Genomic DNA, 17,226 nt, shown 5'->3' on the forward strand with positions numbered 1-17,226 from the left:
TCAAGTTTGCTGAAAATATTTTTTACAGCTGTTTTGGGTTTTTTTTTCAGTTTTTACCTTGCAAGGAGAACTGCTAAGAGTAACAGGGCCAATCAATAAACGTTCAAATAAGGGGGCAGCTTCTGCTGCCTGCACAGGGGTTGCAGAGCAGCTGGCACTCTGACCTGATCTCTTTGGCACAGCCTTGGAGCAGCAGTGCCCTGAGGCACCCCATGACCCAGCCACCCATCCTTAGGACATCCTTTTTTACAGGTGCCACACTCATTTTGTGGCCTGTCATTTACAGCGCAAGCAGAAAGAAAACCACCTACCCCGAGGAATGGCTTTTCATTAGAAATATGTGATGTGACCCCTGCTTTATCCCCACTGCAGGAGCTCACCCTGTGCCAGAGGGCCACCAGTCACTGCACAGCTCAGCACGTGGCTGGCGGCTGGCAGGCGCCTGGCTTGGCGAGATGGCAATGACTTCTGGGGGTGACCGCTGCCTCTCTCTTACAGCTTGGACTCTTTTCTTTATGGGCTCCATGCACTGTTCAAAGGAGACTTTCGGATAGCAGCAAAAGATGAGTGGGTCTTTGCAGACATGGATCTACTGCATAAAGTGGTTGCCCCGGCAATCCGAATGTCTCTGAAGCTGCACCAGGTAGGGTCATTTTATAATTTTTATTTTTAACTTTTACTATTTTATCTGTTTTCTTAGGGAAGCATAGGAAACCTTAGAAATGTCCAGAGGAAAAAAAGGGAAATGGAGAATGTTTTGCCTTAATCTTAGAAACTTCCTTAACTAAAATGGAAAAGTTGTCATTTATTTATTTTGCATTCACTTGGTCTTCTTCTCTGTACCCCCTTGCTGCTCATTTGAAACCGCTCATATTGCAGAGCTTGACCCTGCATTTTTCATCAAAACAAAACTGACAATCATGTCATGTTTTACTTCCATGGATACTATAAAGATGGTTTCTATATTGAAAAGAAATACACTGATTAGACTAATTTCGTTGCTAATTTAGCAGTCCTTTCCTGAATGTCGATACACATGTAACACTTTCATGTGTTAAAAGACACAGCTGAGAGGAGAGTGGTTTGCAGGGTTAGGGTCAGGGCTGTTCACTAGATTATGTCAGGCTGCTTCTGACCCTGTTCTGTTTTCAGTTGTAAAAATCTGGCACACCTCCACTGAAGTTGCTCCAGCTTCTTCAGGTCATCCCCTGTATAGCTTGGAGTTGATTTTGTTCTTGCTCTGGCACGTTCTGATTTAGTGACAATACACTTCTATCATGCATGATATTTGCAATTGCTCTGAATGTAACTGAAGCGGAACTGCTGTGAATTAATATCTGAGAATTTGACAGAATAATTCTATGAATGTTATCGCTGGCTGTGTGGCTGTGTGACAACTAAAGCAGTAACACAATATTGTGATATCTGCTGTTGGATTCCCAGTCTGTGCTTTTGTTGGTGTTTTATCATGAATAAAAATCAGGGTTTCCACAAGAACTGTGGAACGTCCCTGGTGATTCCAATCTCCCTCTGGCTTACCCAAAAGCTCTGCCTCCTGTGGTTTCCCACTTCACAGAAAGAAAGTGGAAAAGCTGGCATTCTCCAAGTCTTTGTCCAGTGGAGACATAAGCTCAGAACAGCTTAAAATAAAACAAAAATCATACCCTTCTATATTGTTGTTAACTTAATTGTTCTACCTCCCCAAGGACACACTGTATCAAATGGCAAGTCACTTGGGGGTCAGCTGGCAACTGTTTGAAAAACAGGATTTTGTTTATTGTTAATAGTTTTTCTGTTTTTCACAAATATACCTGACCTTTTTGATATTGTTTCCTGTACTACCAGGACCAGTTCACCTGCCCAGATGAGTATGAGGACCCAGCAGTTTTGTACGAAGCGATCCAATCTTTTGAAGAAAAGGTTGTGATTTGTCACGAAGGGGACCCAGCCTGGCGCAGCGCTGTACTCTCCAACAGAGAGGAGCTGCTAACCCTGAGACACGTGGTAGATGAAGGAGCAGATGAATATAAAGTTATCATGCTCCACAAAAGCTACCTGAGCTTCAAGGTTATCAAGGTACACGTACCATCCTTCTAATATTGCGGTAATTTAGGGCTGTGGTAACTAATGTTATTTCTGAGTAATCTGACTAGAAGAAGAGGTTAATTAGAGGTTATCAGAGAGGGACTGGAGGCTAAAGCAGCTCCATTTTGCACCCACATGTCTGTGTATCTGAAATAGCATTCCAGGCTTTACCAGGGAGTAGCTGCAATAGTTCATAAAACCTGTTGGTGCAAAGACATGAGGTGCCTGCACACACAGCTACTGCTGTTCTACCTAGCTCCTGTAGTTCTGCATCTTCAGTAACAAACGTTTTCATATGATCCACGTTTTTAACCTACGTGTAGGTCAACAAGGAGTGCGTCAGAGGACTTTGGGCTGGGCAGCAGCAGGAGCTGATTTTCTTACGCAATCGTAACCCGGAGAGAGGAAGCATCCAGAACAACAAACAGGTCTTGCGGAACTTAATTAATTCTTCATGTGATCAGCCACTGGGATATCCAATGTACGTTTCCCCTTTAACCACCTCGTACCTTGGGACACACAGCCAACTGAGGAACATTTGGGGGGGACCTGTCAGTTTGGACAACATTAAAAAGTGGTTCAGATCCAAATGGTTAAGGTAGGTGTTAAATTTTGGTTATGCACATAGAGACCCTGCAGTCTCGGTTCCACTGTATTTTCTGTTAAAAAAGAGTAATTCCGTACTGTTATGTATGAATATAAATTAATTGCAAATAACTCAGAATATACAAAGTAGCACTATAGATATAGCAGAAAGCAAATTCATTAAGTCATTCATGCTTTTAAGCAAAGCTTTCTACATGTTCAACAAGATTCATTATCAAATCGCTTAGCACTACAGACATTTCCCTTATTCCAGGAAATTTTACTGTTTAGGCCTTGTAAATAAGAGTATCTATTCTGTAACTCAGTGACACATAAGTAAATGTGGTGGGCTGTGCTCCAAAGCTTTGGCAGTATAGATGATCATCCCCAAATCATTGTTCTTAACCAAAACACATCTAAAAATGTACTTACTATCCACCAAAAGTGCCTGACTTCCCCTAGGTATGCAAGATCAGTATCTGACATGTTCCAGCTCTTATTCCTACGTGCACTTTTCATACAGCAATAACTCACTCTTGTCTCATTCCCTCCACCTGCCCTATCATCGCTGTGGCTGAGGAGAGGCAGAGGACGTGGAGAGACAAGGGGAGCCAGCTTGCAGGCTAAGACCGACGCTAAAATGCCAAGATTAAATCTAGCAGCTTAATATGCTAGTTTCCCACCAAGCAGCTCATTCCCACTGAGCTCTCTCTAGCCCATTTCTCTTCTTTGCTACTTGGTTACCTCATGCAAAAGTTGATCTTTAGAGACCACTGTAACCGATAAAGTCCTAAGGTTTGGCAGGGTTCCAAAACCATTAACACAGACAACAAAAAATTTGGTTTGTGTCATATACAATTGTGTTCCAAGTAAGATTACCAGATCATCATCTTTGTCATCTCAAAAAATGTCAAAAGACCTGCACTGGTATGAGAGAATACAATTACACATTTTGAGGGCACCTACCATTTGTGGCCCAAAGTTTCTTGCATAATAGATGGCTGACCGTGTGTGTTCCTGCAAACAGAATGCGGAAGGACTGCCACGCAGCTCAGCATGAGAGAGGTAACGTTGACGAGGTGGAGAGTGGAGGGCGGTCTTCGTCTAGCAGCAATTCCACAGGCAATTCAAGCCAGAGCAGTAGCTCTCAGCCCACCAGAGATGGAACCCCTCAGTTGCAAGCTTCATCTCAAGAGGCCCACCAGCGTGCAGGTATTTGCACAATTTACTTGGCTTTTTCTGTAGTTTATTGAGGGGGCGTGTAGGCAGATGATGTTGGGGCGTGCTCATATCCAGTGGAAAACTAATTTTAGAAGACAGAGCTTTGCCTTTCCCAATGACCAAGCACATGCAGGAGATGGATTCCTGATATTGGTCCAGGTGTTTACTGGGAGGGTATAAGACTAATGTGATTCACCAAAGGTTCCACTGCCAAACACCTTTACGTGTAATTTTTGGACTAGGAGTTGCCACTAACAATGCTGGAATGAGAAATGCAGATGGGAGGGAGTCTATGTGTGCAACGCAGAGAGCCTGTACCAGCAGGAACCTGTGCTTCTTGTTGGCTGGGAATAACAGAAGTGAAAGCATGCAATATTCTTAATTATCTTGGAAGGACCGTGACAATTTATTTGAGAAATTGGTTTGGCTGTTCATTAGTGCATGTGGAGAACAAACAAATAGGAAATAACTTCTTATGCCTATACATCAGTTAGCAGGAGAAAATTAAATGTTGCCAATCATTCTGTCAACTAACAGCTGAGCCCTTCTCATATTAAATTATGGATTTGAAAGTACTTCAGACATATTCACAAGGTAGAACTCCTGCCCTTCACATTGGAAATATACATTAAGTTTGGCAGTGGGTCACTGTGAGACCTACCACTGTGGGATCAGGACTTGTAAAGCAAATTAACTCAACCTTTCAACAAGTTGTGGTATTACCGTATAAATTAAACAGAGAACAAGAGGGGTATGACACTTGTTTGTTTCCTGTTAGATCATTTTGATCTATCATTATATAGATAATGGACAGGACTGGAGAAAATCTTGCCCTGAATATAAATCATGTTGTAAGAATAAAATAACTGCTGCTTTTAATTGAGTCTAGCTTTAGAGAAATCCCCCTGTGCGTGCTCATAACTTGACACTGCAGTAATCAGAATGGCAAACTTAATTGTAAAATAATGATCCTGAGCATGCCATACAAGAATGAAAGTTAATTGTCAGTTGTTTAAAAGAACGTATTGGGTGCCCAGAAAACTACAATCAAGTGAGAAGGCTGCACTTAGTTCAGAAAAGCAACCTGGCTTTGAGGTAAAATGGAGAAATGCACAACAAATGAGAGAAAGTGCAAAATAGCAAATGCAAATCAGTATTCAGTCCTGAGAGACCGTTGATAAGATAAAGAGAATTAAAGAAGGAAAAGTTTCTGGCTAGTACCATTAGGGACAAAAAGATGAAAGTGGGTTTGTGTCTGTTTATTTTTAAAGACTATTAGAATCAAAATAAATCCTAACAGTGGTCTCAATCCATCACTAGAAAGGCAGAGTTGCCAATAATGTAGAAATGTTGAAAGAAATGTCTGGTTTGTATTGAGGAAAAATACAGATGATCCATTTCTATGATCTCTGATCACGAAGTAGTTCCTTCCATCCTGACAGCTACAAAGAACATGAAAGAGTGGCTATCAAAGCTATATGCTTAATTGAGCAAATCCAAATGACTCTCATTCAAGAAGGTTTTTAAGAGAGCTGGTTAAAAAGCAAGCTCTGTTTGATCTTCAGTAAGTGTCAGGACATTAAGGCAATACCTGACAACTGGGAAAGAACTTATGCTATGCCTGTTGTTAAAAAAGCAGAGTGAATAGGGTGACCTGGGTAATGCACGTCCGTCAATCTGACTTTGGTTCAGGACACTGTTGGCCTACCGCGCACAGTCCGAGTGCCCTAATTTAAGGAGGACATTTTTAATTTGAAAGGAGTTCAAAGAAGAGCCAACAAATGATCAAAGATCTGGGAAATACATCCCGTAGTGAGAGATTAAGAGCTTTCAAACAATTTATATTGTAAAAGATGCTTTGATCATAGTCTGTAAGTACTTACCTGGGCAACAAAAGTTGACCAAAGACAGTTGATTTGAGCAGACTTAGATGTAACAAAGCTAAACAAATTCAGATTTGAAATTAAGTGCACATTTTTAACAGTTAGAGTAAATAAGCAGTGGAACAAGTGACTAAGGGTCAAGATGGCTTCTCCATCACTGGAGATATTGGATGCATTTCTTTATAATAATCGTAGTAATTAGTAATACCACACAGGAATTAATTCCAGGAAGTTCAGTGTCCCATGCTGTATGGCACAGCAGACTACATGATCACAGCGATCCCTTCTAGACTCATAATCTATGAATCAAATGCATTTAATGTTTTCATACTTAATTTTGCAGACTGGTACCATTTAGTCTGCAAAACGCAATGAAAGCCCTATATAAAAGTGCAGCCAAAATCAGGAGCATTGGAAATGTGTGGGGTTCTCCCCCAAAGTGTCCTTATTTCATGATGCAGTTTACAGAACAGCCCTTGTTTCCAAGTGTTTTCAAGGACAGAGTTATTTATGTGTAGACGCGGGTGGTCTTCTGTCCAACGCTCCAACCACTGCATTTGGGACGAATATAGAATACTTTTGGACAGGGGTCAGCTTGGCAGCTTAAATCACAAACAGATGTTTGGCCACATTAGGCCCTGCACAAACTAACACACTACAGCCCTTCTGTTCTTAATTCCTGCCCATTCTTTTTATTTAAAAAGGGTAATGTATTAAAATAACCATCAGATGTAGAAACTAAAGCACTTAAACAAAACCCTGGAGTTTGAAAAACCTGAATCCCTGCAGAGGCCAGATGAGCGCACGGCTGCCAGCGCAGCAGCCAGGCCTGACCCCCAGCACAGCACGTCCCCTCCCTGTTGGTCAGGTCTGAAGCGCAGGGGACACTGGCAGCATGGCACACAGGAGCCACACGCATCTGTCTCGTTGCTCTCAAGCAGAGAGCTTGGGGCTCTTATTACAGAGAACGCTGCTTTGCATGCCATCTTAGGAAAATTTTTTTTTTTGTTTATTGCTAGAGTATAAAAATAGAACGAAAGTACATTAGAAGTGGGGTGTGAAAGTGTCCAGTGTTCACCAAACCAACTAGGTTTTGGTCCAGTGAAGCAGCTACACTTAGTTTGTGGCCCAGCTCTGCCATCTGACTCTGTGCCAAGTTACCTAAATTCTCTTTGCTTCAGCACCTCAAAAAAAGGGGCTAAAGATACCAGCCTCTGGAAAGCAGGTCTGTGGACGTAAAACAGCATGTTTCTGCTATATAACGTAAATGGTTCGGATATGAAATTCTGCAGTACTGGATCCCTCATGAATTCAGAAAACAATCATATTTCTAGAAGGCAGTGTGAGATTTATATTCTTCTATGCCTGCAAAATTTCAGTATTGGGAGGAGTTTCAGTGCTTTTCTCCCCTCCATAATTTAGGTACCGGGGAAAAAAAAAAAGCAAAAAAAATTACCAACAACCTGGAAATGCCTGCCAGCAAAACTTGTTCCTGCATTGATGGCTCTCAACAGACTTTCTGGCATCAACTCCCTACCCCACAGCTGTAGCCAGGAAACCAAAATGCCAGCTTGCATTAGTGTTTGGAGTTACCTGGAAAGCAAAAAAGCCAAGCAGGCACTCACATGCCTGAGTATTGGCTGTGTGAGCCTGGGTTAGAGCCTGTCTGCAGAAACAGTGAACGCTTTCGGGGCTTGTGGTGTGTGCCAGACAGCTGTATGCCATTTGCAGAGTGTCTGGGTGCAAGCAGGTATCTGGTGGGTTCACTGGCCAATAAGTTGATTTATTTTTCATTCTATGCCTATTTACATATGCAAGCATAAATTGTTTGAATTATGTAAGCTGTCAATATACACTTTAAAAACGGAGGTGTACACGTACAGAAAGATAGAAGTCGTCTGGGCATGTCAGAGTAGCAATCCACCCTCTGTATACAACAGTGGCTGCATCGAGACGCTTCACAGAATGGGGCAAGAGCCTTAGTGGGTCTCATTCAGACCTCCCACAGACTACCCTAACTAGAGGTGTTTACATCTTTTCAGTCTGTGATATACTGTAAACATCACTCTTAAAACTCAGATACAGTTTAATCTTAGTCTTAAAAACTGCCTTGTGACTTGTATGCTGTAGTCTTCCACTTGGTTGAATTCTCAAATTCTCTTTCAAATAATTCTTTTTAATGTGCCGTTGTTTTAACTCACAGATGTCTGGTTTCATTTTTGCATTTAATTATACCAAGCCCTTTAAGGTGGATATTCAACATCCCCTACTTTAGCATGGTTGCCAAAGGGGAGTGGAGTTACAGGAACACTATGCTCAATCGTTCACTGGGCAGGTTAAAATGTACAGGGCAGAATAGTCGTGAGCCTGTGATTAGGGTACTTTCCAGGGGGTGTCTTCTCATTTGACTCAGTGCAGAACCACTGGAGCTACTCTGACCAAAAGCCAGAACCTTTGTAGTGGAAAACACAGAAAGGTTCATAGGTTTAGCAATTTGTTATTTCTGTTATTCTTGGGATTCTTATGCTGGTAAAACCAGTAATCATACACTGATAGTAATATGTACACATGGGACACTGTCAATAGCATGGAGCTCATCACTTACTTAAATATATTAATCTTTCTTTTAAAGGCAGGAGAAAACCCAGGAGTCAGTCTGTCCAGGCACACACTGCTTTAAACCAAAGGCTCCCTACTTCAAGTCACTCTGGACCTATCGTAGAAAGCCGCCAGCCGTTCATCCAAACATCTACATCTGCCCACGAAATTGCCCAAAGGCTTTCTAGTAGTCAGCTGTCATTCCACAACTCTGCAACATCTGTGTTTTCCCAGTCCCCTGCTGCTCCTGTTGCAGGCCAGCTGACTGTACAGGACAGAGCTGCAGCAATGCTCAGGTCTAGTCTGGCCTCTTCCACCAGCTCAACTCTCAGCCTGCTGTTTGGCAAGAGAAGTTTTTCAAGTGCTTTGGTGATTTCTGGGCTCTCAGCTGCAGATGGAGGTAACACCAGTGACACCCAGTCATCCAGCAGTATGAATATCGCCATGGGTCCATCTGCTAGAGCAGCAAGTCAAGCAACTCGGGTAAGGCTGAAGCTAAAATAGCAGAACTAAGCACAAGCTACTGTACTGCTGTCCTATCAGGTTCCTGCACTGTCCTCACCACCGTTTGTTCTTCCTTCTCACTGGTCAGAAAATAGTCTCCAAAACAACATCAGGATTTTGGTATTTGTTTTGGATTTTGCTACAATGAAAATGAGACTGTTTAATATTAGCATTTATATGAGAGTGATGTATTTGTAAGTAATTGACAGGTTGGCTGTTAAGCATGCACCTGAAATTGCAAACTGGGGCAAATTCCCTTTTCCCTTCACTCAGACCCAGGGGCTTACATCTCCATTTTCTGCAGTCCAGGTTATGAGTACCATCATAAGCAGACTAAATAGCTCCTTCCTTGCTTGCTTACCCAGGACTTAATTATTTGTACGAAGAGGAATGGTTCCCACTGAACAGTGCACTTTGTTCTGTCCCTCTCTCTGACCAGAAATTCAATCCAGGACCTGAAAACCTTGCTGCTGAAAGGGTTAATCAAAGGAAGTTTGTAGGAAATATTTCCTGAAGGAAACCTGCATGCCCTGTAATTTAGCATTTTCTAACAGCAAAACAGTACACACCAAGAACTTCCAGCCCTCTGCCTAGGAGGCTCCCAGTTCTATTCCCATCTTCCCTGGAAAATTCAATGCACATAGCAGTGTTATTGTTTTATTGTGTACTTAAGTATATTTATTTAACTTTGTTTGCTATCAGTTGCTTTCCTGAATTTTGAAACTTTCACCTCAGCACTACAGGGTGGTATGTGAGAAGATGGATTAGAGATAAAGGGCAACTGCAACTAGAGGTTGAGTGACAACACAATTAAGACAGACTTTCGCATTTGGGCCTTAAAATGGAAACCAAATTGGCAACAGGAGAAGATTGTGGACATGGAAAGTCCAAAACACTTTGCTGCTACTATCATTCCGAACTCTGTGTAACTTCCCTAATTTTCAAAGAATTCTCCAAAACTCAAATTAAAAAAGCTCCTTAGCCTGTGTGTATTTTGCTCTCAACCCAAAAATACCATGTATGGTGTAATTCCCTGGAGTTTTGCCATGAACTTCAACAGAAGTTGACTGAACGTTACTCATCTGGGTCCAATCCTACTTTATTACCCCGAGCATTAATAATATTTCTGCATGTACAGCTTGAACGTATCAGATGACAAGGCAGAATTCTAACTCTCAAGAGTTTATAGCCTAATTTGCAAGGACTCAGCCAGTCTGCAATACTGAGTACGAATGGTAGGATTCATCTCATCTAACTTTAAGCCATCTAAAATTTAGGCATGAAGTCTCAGTAGTTTGTTGGTGTGGCCTCTGTATTCAATGAAGAGGACAGTCCACTTTGTCCTTGCAGCTGTCAGGGAGATCTTACCGTTATCTCTCTGCCAACCACTGACAGCCTAGGTGATACACTAAGATGACATGGTTAAATTTAGACAAGGTGAGTCCTGGCCAGAGTAACTGCTCAGAGTTCAGGTGCCTGTATGATTGAAAGCGGTAAGGAGGAAGTGTTTTATTTAAATGTTAGCACAGTTCTGGAAAGCTTGTACACTAATGAACTCCTTACAGTGGGGTGACACTGCGTGTAACAATTTCAGACTGGTAATTACATTCCAGTTTTGATGAAAAGTTTTCTTTGTAAGTTGTATTTAAAATTCGGTGTATAAAGCAAGCCCCAGAGCAACCCAGTTTAACTTCTTTGAAGTCAGCCTTGCTTGGAGCAGTGGTTTGGACTGGATAACCTCCAGAAGTCCTTTTCAATCCAAATCATTTTACAGCTCTCTATAGATGTACACCTGTGGTACTAAACCTCTAGCTCCTGGTCTGCTTTTCTTTCCAAATTTATGCATTACACAAAGTGTGACAGGTACCTCTTCAGAAGTCCCTTTTGAATCATGTTAAGAATTCCATGTGGTTTCACAGAATGACATTCCTAAATCAACTTCTAACTTTTTTCACCTGTCACTTCAAAAAATAGCTGAAGTGTTACTTAGAAATTTCCTAAACTTTTTCCTTCTTTCTGTCTTTCCAGCAACTCACAGAGACCTGCGAAGCAACCGATGCTACAGAACCTAGACAGCGTCAAGAGGCAGGTCCGGCCCATGCCATATTCATGAGTCAGAATCTGGAGTGCAGAAGGGCCAGCCAAGAAGATATGGCCCTGGAAGACACCGCTTCTCAGCAAAGCCTGTCTGAGGAGCAGTAAGGAGTATTCCTAGTGCAAGAGCTGCACGCTTCTTAGAATTAAATAAAGACAGAGTTAGGTCAGGGAGCTGCACATGTGTTTAGGTTCTTTCAAATGTAACAAGCAACCTCCAAATGTTTATTTTTCTAACTTTTACACAAGAATACTACCAGGAAGATGTTCTTCAGCTAAAGGCCGTGGCATAGGTAGGCTTGGAAGATGTCCTAAAAAACACACAGTGCCACTTCATCTCAGGTTCTTGTAAATCCTAGAATAATGAATACAACCTGTTTAACGTTCCTTCCCCTGGAACAATTGGAATGACGAATGAATACAGTGGGAAATATTAATACAACTCAGTGAAAAGCACACAAGACATCTCTTTCCTGCTATAAGTAAACAGCTGCTTGCATGCAAACTAACTGGTATTTGATATGTAACATATAGCAAAAGGCAACTTTGAACAGAAGCAGTGACATACAACATGTACTGTAACATCAGAGCCAAATCTTTTTTTTTCCAACAGCAAAACTCTTTTTTATTTTTCTTTAACATGTTATGCAGGTGGTAATTCTGAACAGCAACATAGCATCACAGATTGATATACTGCATGCAGCCATACTGAAATATTGTGTGAACGAGCCATGCTACAAAGATTAACAAAAGTCAACTGTGAGAAAAGAAAGTATCCAGTGCATGGGAAGCCTCCAAAGCATTTGGTGCACCTTATTTGCAAAGAAAGCAGCTTTGCATAAACAGCTGCTCTTAGGTATTATCTCGTGCTCCTGTTTGTTTGGTTTACAGCAGTGTTTCTCAAATTCCAGGCAAGAGCCCCCTTGGGAGTTGCAAAAGGGCCCAGGGGTATCCTCCTCAAGAACAGGAAAGTGCAAAGGAGACTGTAATTATTGTCTGGAGTGTTTGTATTGGGAAGAGAACAGCTAAATGCCTTTAATTGCTGGACACAGCTCAGTGTCCATAAACACTGGTAGCCAGTAATTACAGAGCATTCCGATTCCCACTCTCCCACCCCCAGAAACTGAGCTGCTGCCAATTTAATAGTTATATAAAGACAGATAATGCAAAAAGGGAGGCCACACTTTCACAAAGTTTCAGAAACACTGGTTTACAGCAATGCATGACTACTTTGGAAGCCAAAAGGCTACAACACATCTTTACGATAGCATCTAAACACACAGATGGTGTGTTCTCTTTTTTTTTTTAATTAAAAAAATTGCAGCTATTGTGTGTCTTGCTCTTCCTCTTTACTGTAACTACCATAGATTGTTTCTAATTCTCAACACGATGATGTGCAGCCAGGCTGTCTTGTCCCAATTAACAAGAAAAGATTTAACAAGAGATGCTGTAGCTAAGTCTCATTACTGTTAGGCGATACACAGTTGCATTCTGAGCTTCCTACTGTGCCACACTTAAGATTATAAGTAGTAGAACTAAATAACACCTAGTGAAAATAAAATGATCCAAGTATGTTTTGTGTGGCAGCAGTTTTTGGGTTTTCTTTTTTCTTTTGAATTGTTTTCACTTGCTTCTGCCTCATGAAATTGAGAAATCTATTGTTTTTCTTTTACTTCAGATCTTGATGAATTGATTATTTGTAAAACTCAGCAATACCTAGGCAAAATTCTGCTCATGTTCACAAGGGCAAAAGCAGAATATTCATGTACAGCCCTCTGAAACACGGTCTTCAGTGCAGTGTACTGGTGTCTGCTCCAGTATCCACGAGTGATGTGTAAGAGGAAACTGAATTCAGCTGCTCCCTTCTGACCATTTCTGGCAGATCTCCTCCCACCACCCTTCTCATGAAGTGCTTCTTTACAAATGAAGGATGACTGTTATACAGGTGGGTGGAGACCTCTTACTAAGAGCCACCAGCCCCATTTCTGCCTTGGGGGCTTTTGCATGGAAGTCTACTAAGATAAACCATCACTGCTTTGTCTTCCCTAAACCCTTCCTTGCATGGAGCCAGGACAAACAGGCACCTATAGAAAGCTCTAAAAACTTTCCCATATTCAGTTAGCCTCACATAGGCCTTTAATTTTCACATCTTTAACTTCAAATTTGAATTACAGCAAGCCGCTGTATCTGCTTAGCGCAGCCCAAGGCCCAGCAACACCGCCTTCCCCCAGCACCACATCTTCTGTAAGAGACTTTACCGTCTGCACAGCCTCTGGTACTGCACCCTAAGAAAATGCAGTGCCTCACAGTTTCTGACTTAGTTCAAGCCACTGGTCCCTGGAGTATAACTCCCTGGGGACAGCAGTGTGCTGTGAACCCCAGCGTCCTGCTGGTGGCCGCCAGGAAAGGCACATCCTAGCTCCCTTGTTGAGGCACAGCACATAAACAGGGCAGAGCAGGAGTCACCCTAAGATTCAAAAATTAGGTCCTTTTAGTAGCCATGCCTTACACATTTTTTGCTTTAATGTTGTTACTGTAGCATGGTGGGTTGAAACACAAGTCTGACCATTAACATCAGTAACAAAGAACAAAAAAAAAAGAAAAAAAATCCAAGATGACAGCCCGGACTCTCCCATATGTCACATGTCCATGATTTGGGAGATAGTCTGATGCTATTAAGACTACTGCTGTACACAGTGTTTCTAAATATGGGTCAATTCTACGGAATAATCTGACATGGTTAGAAATAAAACCTGGAACTAGGTACCATGTTGCATTGATTAAACACAGCTTAAACCTTATCAAATGTGAAGTAGAGACAGACCCAATTACTCTGTACATGACAGAAGATGCATATAAGGCTCTGGTGTGCACAAAGCTAACAAATAGGTACCTAACCTTTACACAGGCTTGATTTCAACAGTAAGCTGCTCAGAACAACTGCACATAGCGCCAAAAGACACCTGAGACCATAGCAACGCCATTCTCAGCACCAGCGCCTACAGATACAAAGAAGCTTTAGCCATACTTTGATTCTTGAAAGACCTAAGCAGCTCGATACTTAACCTCACATATGAGGTGCTCAGAGTTGCAAGATGCAGGTACCTGCGACACCTCAGGAGCCCCCTTGTTGGGCAGTTTTGGGCTCTGAATGAAAAGCAGAGGCAACTTTCACTGCTTTCAAGTCAACTGCAGCACCGATGATAGCTTTCACAGTGCATAACACTGTTGTTAAAACCGGGCCCTGAAGTTACTCAGGCTGAAGAGTCTGCCTACATTACATGTCTCATCTCTTACCACAGCTGCGATGCAGGAAGGATGGCCACCAGCAACACATAAGTACCTTTTATATGCAGTTCCATTTTGAGTCGGTTTTGAAGATTCAGGTGCTACACTTTAATTTTTCCAGAGCTGCAGGGGCCACTTACTCAGCAGCGGCTGAAGGCAGATGCCTGCCCAGTGCTCATTCAGCCAGCCCAGAACCTTCTTGCTTCTACAACCTGAAAGCAGTGACACTCCTGTCTCGCTATCAGGCTGAACACATCCTTTGAGGAAATCAAGCATTCAATCCACAAGAGCATTTGGTACATGCAGTTTCTTCACAGAGATGTCAGAAGAGCTGAAGAGATGGAGGCCCTATCTGCTCCCCTAGCTTAACCCCAGATAACATCACCATTGCTGAAAAGAAACGTCAGGAGTGATTTTTATCCACACTGGCTCAGCAGGGCCTTCACAACCAGAGAGCAGAGAGGAACACACACGGGACAGCAGGCTACGGGAAGAAGGATAATGAGTATATCGTAAAACAAGCACAAACAGTACTTCAGCCCTTGCATTAAGTGTGGGGCGCTTACCCGCCCACCCCCCAACCCAAGCATTTTGTTTTCCTCAACTTTCCTTTAGCTAATAGGCTCTTGTTTATATGATACAGTAAAAGCCAGGTGCTACACTCCCAAGGGTGAAACATGGCCTGAAGATCTGGTAAACAGATTTTTAGTAACATTTTACCAAAGCCAATCACAGGCTGCTGAACTGCTCACATCCAGCAGGTACGCTGGCAAGCCCCCAGCCTGGCCCTTAGCCCAGCTGCTTCCCACCAAAGCAAGCAAAGAGGAGACAGTGATGGGTGCAGTGTACAAAGGTCGTTTCTGTGCATCCCAAAATACAAATGCCGGAGGTCCTGCTGTTCCCTCCATTTTGAAGTGTCATACACACTATTTCTATGTGAGGAACTGGAGTTCTTGTTGAAAAGTCTCACCTCATTCCCAGAGACAGAAAATCTTGACATTCACTGCATTCAAGACAAATGTTAACAAAAATTACTTACCAGTGTGAGTCTTCTTACCTCAACAAAATGGCCAGATATTCTCAATATCTATGAATGACATTCTGAAACTATTAAGACCTTATGAGTCTCTGCGATGTCATTCACAGCTTTTTTTGAAAGCTATTTATTAGAATAAAGCAAGGAATGTCATCTGCATTTGGCTCCAACCCACCAACTGACTGCTCTTCTCTTGCTGGGGAATTTAAGTTAAAGAGCAGCTGAATTCTGTGCAGCTCATTTTAGAAGAATAGAATTACCAGTGAAATTCTCCAGCATATAATAATCATCTTCTCATCAATGCATATTTTTTAACTACCCAATTATTGCCATATTTAGATTACTCCCTGGATTGGGAGCTGGTATTTAATTACAATGTTTCACTAGTGCTTGTACATCCTTAAATCTGTAAGACAGACATACTACTTATAATTAACTTTGCAGTAGGTCCAGCATTAAAGATTCACCTCTCTCATTCAGCCTTCTCAGTTTTACAAGTCAAAAATTGTCTAATTCATGACAAATAATGCAGGCCCTGTTTATTCCATGCTGTGCACAATTTTATGTTGGAATTACAAGCCTCCTTGCCAAAAACATCCTAAATTCTCAGGCTTCATGAGAGTAATTGGTACCTCATATTCTCCCCTTTTTTGTACCCATTAAAACCTGCAGGTGCAGTAATGTTTTCATCTGGAATCTTGCTGGTACATCAGAATTTATTTTCACCAAATGTGTGCTATTAGTAAAATCGGCCCATCAGGGGAATTGTGAATGTTCTGTTTGTTGTTACAGTGCTCTCAAGGTCTTCCAAATATTTTACTAGTGCAAGACCAGACAATAAATTTTTACCTCTAAAGTAAACACAAGGTGTCACAGAAACTGAGTTCAGTTGGAAATATTACTTTCTCACTCACTCAATGTGTATTTGAAACAGGCAAATCATTTCTTCAGGACTGTCTCAGATTTAAAAGGCCAGACATGACTGGTGAGAAAAAAGCTGAACACAGACCACAAAATTCCTCTTTATTTCTCTTGAAAAGCACTCTGTAGCTCAGAGAGAAGATGGGCTTAAAAAAAGAACAACAAATTAAGACTCTCACCAATCTTGAGATCAGTAGCAGAAAGCAAGAGCCACCGATGTCAGCAGCAAAAATACCCTTTGATTTCAAAGGGCTGATACCACTTCACTCACAGTTCCAGAGAAACAAAAATCCACCCCCTATTTTGAAAGTTTTTCCAGTGACTGGCTATCCTCACTACAAAAGGTCTCCCTTGCACCATGAGATATGAGCTTAAAAGTACGGTAAGCACACTAGTCAAAAGTTCTCAAAATTTGTTATTATTTTTTTCTTTTTTCCCAGTCTATTAAATGATGGGACTACATAGCATCATGGCATTATATGCAGGGCAATATTTCTACTCTTACGAGGAACAAACACCACTTATAGTGATGAAACTCCCAACAATAGTGGCTGAACTGGAATTTGGAAAACTGAACTCTGCCATCACTACTGAAGGAACTCCCATCCCCAGCCTCTACAGAAATGTGTCAAATATCTCCATTTTATTTAGCTTTAAAGGTCAGTCCTCATTTAAGACTTAACTGTAGTCTCACTAAAACTTTGCTAGACTTTGAGTGCTTATTTAATCATTGAAAGAACTATTCTTTTGCAGCATATTTTACAGCTTAAGAGACTTAACACTGAAACAGCAGGACATCCAGTACTGAAGAACAGAAAGGTTTCTGTTTGAAAGTCTATGGCACAAAGCCCTGAAAAAGTTTACTTTGGTCTCAACTCCTTCACCTCTAACAGGGTGTCTTGTCTGAGCAAGACGCCTGAAGTAATTAAGAGATTGGTGATACCTTCAGGGCACAGCCTTATTTTGCAAAAAGCAGCCAAGAGCTGTACGTTCTCAAAGGAGGAGGACCCT

The 17,226-nt window shown here is 41.8% G+C and overlaps 1 protein-coding gene across 1 annotated transcript in view; it reads left to right on the plus strand.

Moving 5' to 3' along the window:
* PCNXL2 (pecanex-like 2 (Drosophila)) overlaps positions 1-11,401 on the plus strand; it is a gene marked incomplete at its 5' end in the record, with an annotated part of 141,373 nt that extends 129,972 nt beyond the window's left edge. The window contains 6 exons of the mRNA XM_010081844.1: positions 499-643; positions 1,846-2,076; positions 2,409-2,683; positions 3,698-3,882; positions 8,407-8,855; positions 10,905-11,401. Coding sequence (XP_010080146.1) covers positions 499-643; positions 1,846-2,076; positions 2,409-2,683; positions 3,698-3,882; positions 8,407-8,855; positions 10,905-11,078 — 1,459 coding nt within the window. The remainder of the gene's footprint in view (positions 1-498; positions 644-1,845; positions 2,077-2,408; positions 2,684-3,697; positions 3,883-8,406; positions 8,856-10,904) is intronic.
* Positions 11,402-17,226: the final 5,825 nt, after the last annotated feature.

Source organism: Pterocles gutturalis, unplaced genomic scaffold (assembly GCF_000699245.1).
Source record: "Pterocles gutturalis isolate BGI_N339 unplaced genomic scaffold, ASM69924v1 scaffold1104, whole genome shotgun sequence".
Classification (NCBI taxonomy): domain Eukaryota; kingdom Metazoa; phylum Chordata; class Aves; order Pterocliformes; family Pteroclidae; genus Pterocles; species Pterocles gutturalis.